At 48.5% G+C, this 2,067-nt stretch overlaps 1 protein-coding gene across 1 annotated transcript; it reads right to left on the bottom strand.

Annotated features, from left to right (window-relative positions):
• Positions 1-382: 382 nt before the first annotated feature.
• On the bottom strand, positions 383-1,309 carry LOC127677407 (taste receptor type 2 member 41). Its single transcript, XM_052172491.1, has one exon. It carries the CDS (start codon positions 1,307-1,309, stop codon positions 383-385), a length of 927 nt encoding a protein of 308 aa, XP_052028451.1.
• Between the last annotated feature and the right edge of the window lie 758 nt (positions 1,310-2,067).

Below are 2,067 nucleotides of genomic sequence, written 5' to 3'. Positions count from 1 at the left end.
CTACTTGCTTCCCACCCCAATGCAGCAGTGACACAAACTTCTTTTACCTCCCCAGTATCCAGCCAAGATGAAATGATCCAGTTGATCAAGACTGTTTCCTAAAGAACTAATCAGTAACAAAAGGAAAACAGACATGAAAGAAACAGGACATATTGTACTTTGCACTTCAGATCAATACTGGTCCAGAATTCAGAATCTCCACTTTCATAACATCCAAAGGTAAGGAAGAACACTCGGAATCCCTGTATTTTCTTCTCCCCTTTCCCACAGAATGACTCCATGTCGGCCTACAAAGACATTTCCACATAGATGAGCTCACTTCCAAGGGAAGTTGCCCTCCCCTGAGTCTCTTCAAAGGGTCTAGATAAAGAAACCAAGCCTTCTAGGCCACCCAGAATCCCCTGGCCAGCAGGAGTAGCTGCCTGAAGGTTCCTCGGAACCTGAGATTATTGGTGATGAGGATAAATGGATGTACAGACATGCACGAGTAAAGTATAATTTGCCAGGGCCAATACAGCACGTTATCTGAGGAGATGAAGACTGTAGCATCAATAACCATGGACACAAAGGACAGCGCATAAAGAACCAGGAATGAGATGAGTGACTTCAGGGCTCTGCTGTGAGCCTGGACGTTGGGGTCTTGCAAGCTGTGGGCATTGTGCTGCATTCTTTGCGAATGCCTTCTGAGAGAATTGATCAACAGCAAAATTGAGACCAGAAAAAGAGAGCAAGGAATTGACATGGAGACAAGCTTCAGAGGCATAAAATAATCTATTTCCAGCCTTCTGTTCCACTCCTTAAAGGTTATGTTCCCAGAAAACTTTCTCCTTAAGAATGCCTGATATACAGTGTGGTTTCCCCAAAAGAACAGCAGAGTTACAATAAAGGACACCAAGATAGAGCCCAGCAAGAGCCAGGGCACCAATGCTGGGAATCTCCACTTCAGCCACAGGAAGGCAGGATGGGAGAAGTTAGCAATCTTGATACAGAACAGGACGCTGAGCCAGGTGCCAAACCAGAAAGTGGCTGAGTTCAGGAAGTCGCAGTGAAGACTGATGAGCTGTCTGGCGAGGCTCCTGGAGTACTCGACCAGGTGGAGGAAGTAGTAGAAACTGTTCACCAGCCCGACACACTGCTGAAAGAATCGGGAGGTGCCCAAACTGAAGAGAATCATGTCCGAGGGGAGCAGCCTACCGCGCCGTGTCCATTCCCTGCTCAGTATCAGCACAATGAAGCCGTTGGCCAGGATCCCCAGAAAAGAGAGCAGAACAAAGATCAACATGAAGAAAACTGATAGTGTTGGAAGCATTTCAGCTCCTCCTCCTCCTGTCGCCACTGGTTGCCTGGGTTCCTGGCCTTCTCCCTGCCCCTATACCACAGTCCCTCACACTCCCTTCTGGAGATGGGAGATAAATGGTTGGATTCTGCATGTCAGCCAAAACTTCAATGTGAAAGATGCTCAGACAATAGATAAAAGGTGTGCTTGTGGCTCAGATAGGATGCAAATATTTCCTGGGCTCAGGTACCATGGGGCAGCAGCTGCTCATGATTTGCCTTCTCTGATTTTGCCTACATGCTGCCATGCTTGCAATAGCATCAGTGGGGAAGGGGTTTTAGTTTGGGTTACTAAGTTGCATCATTCTTACTCCATCATTGGACTATGTGACCACTTGTCTCTTCCTATTAGGTATAGACAGGTAGGTCGGTAGGTGTGTAGGTAGGTAGGTAGGTGGGTAGGTAGGTGTGTAGGTAGGTAGGTAGCTAGATGGGTAGGTAGGTGGGTAGGTGGGTAGGTAGGTAGGTAGGTGAGTAGGTAGGTAGGTGGGTATGTGGGTAGGTAGGTAGGTGGGTAGGTGGGTAGCTGGGTAGCTGGGTAGGTAGGTAGGTAGGTGGGTAGGTGGGTAGGTAGGTAGGTGGGTAGGTGGGTAGGAAAGTAGGTAGGTGGGTAGGTAGGTAGGTAGGTGGGTAGGTAGGTAGGTAATTAGGTGGGTAGGTAGGTAGGTAGGTGGGTAGGTAGGTAGGTGGGTAGGTAGGTAGGTAGGTGGGTAGATGGGTAGGTAGGTGGGT

Source organism: Apodemus sylvaticus, chromosome 2 (genome assembly GCF_947179515.1).
Source record: "Apodemus sylvaticus chromosome 2, mApoSyl1.1, whole genome shotgun sequence".
Taxonomy (NCBI): Eukaryota; Metazoa; Chordata; class Mammalia; order Rodentia; family Muridae; genus Apodemus; species Apodemus sylvaticus.
The sequence above is the reverse complement of the archived record's forward strand: the minus strand, read 5'-3'. Positions and strand labels throughout refer to the sequence as shown.

Excerpts from the sequence above, each read along its gene's own strand:
- LOC127677407 (XM_052172491.1), bottom strand. The coding sequence starts at position 1,309 with ATGCTTCCAACACTATCAGTTTTCTTCATGTTGATCTTTGTTCTGCTC.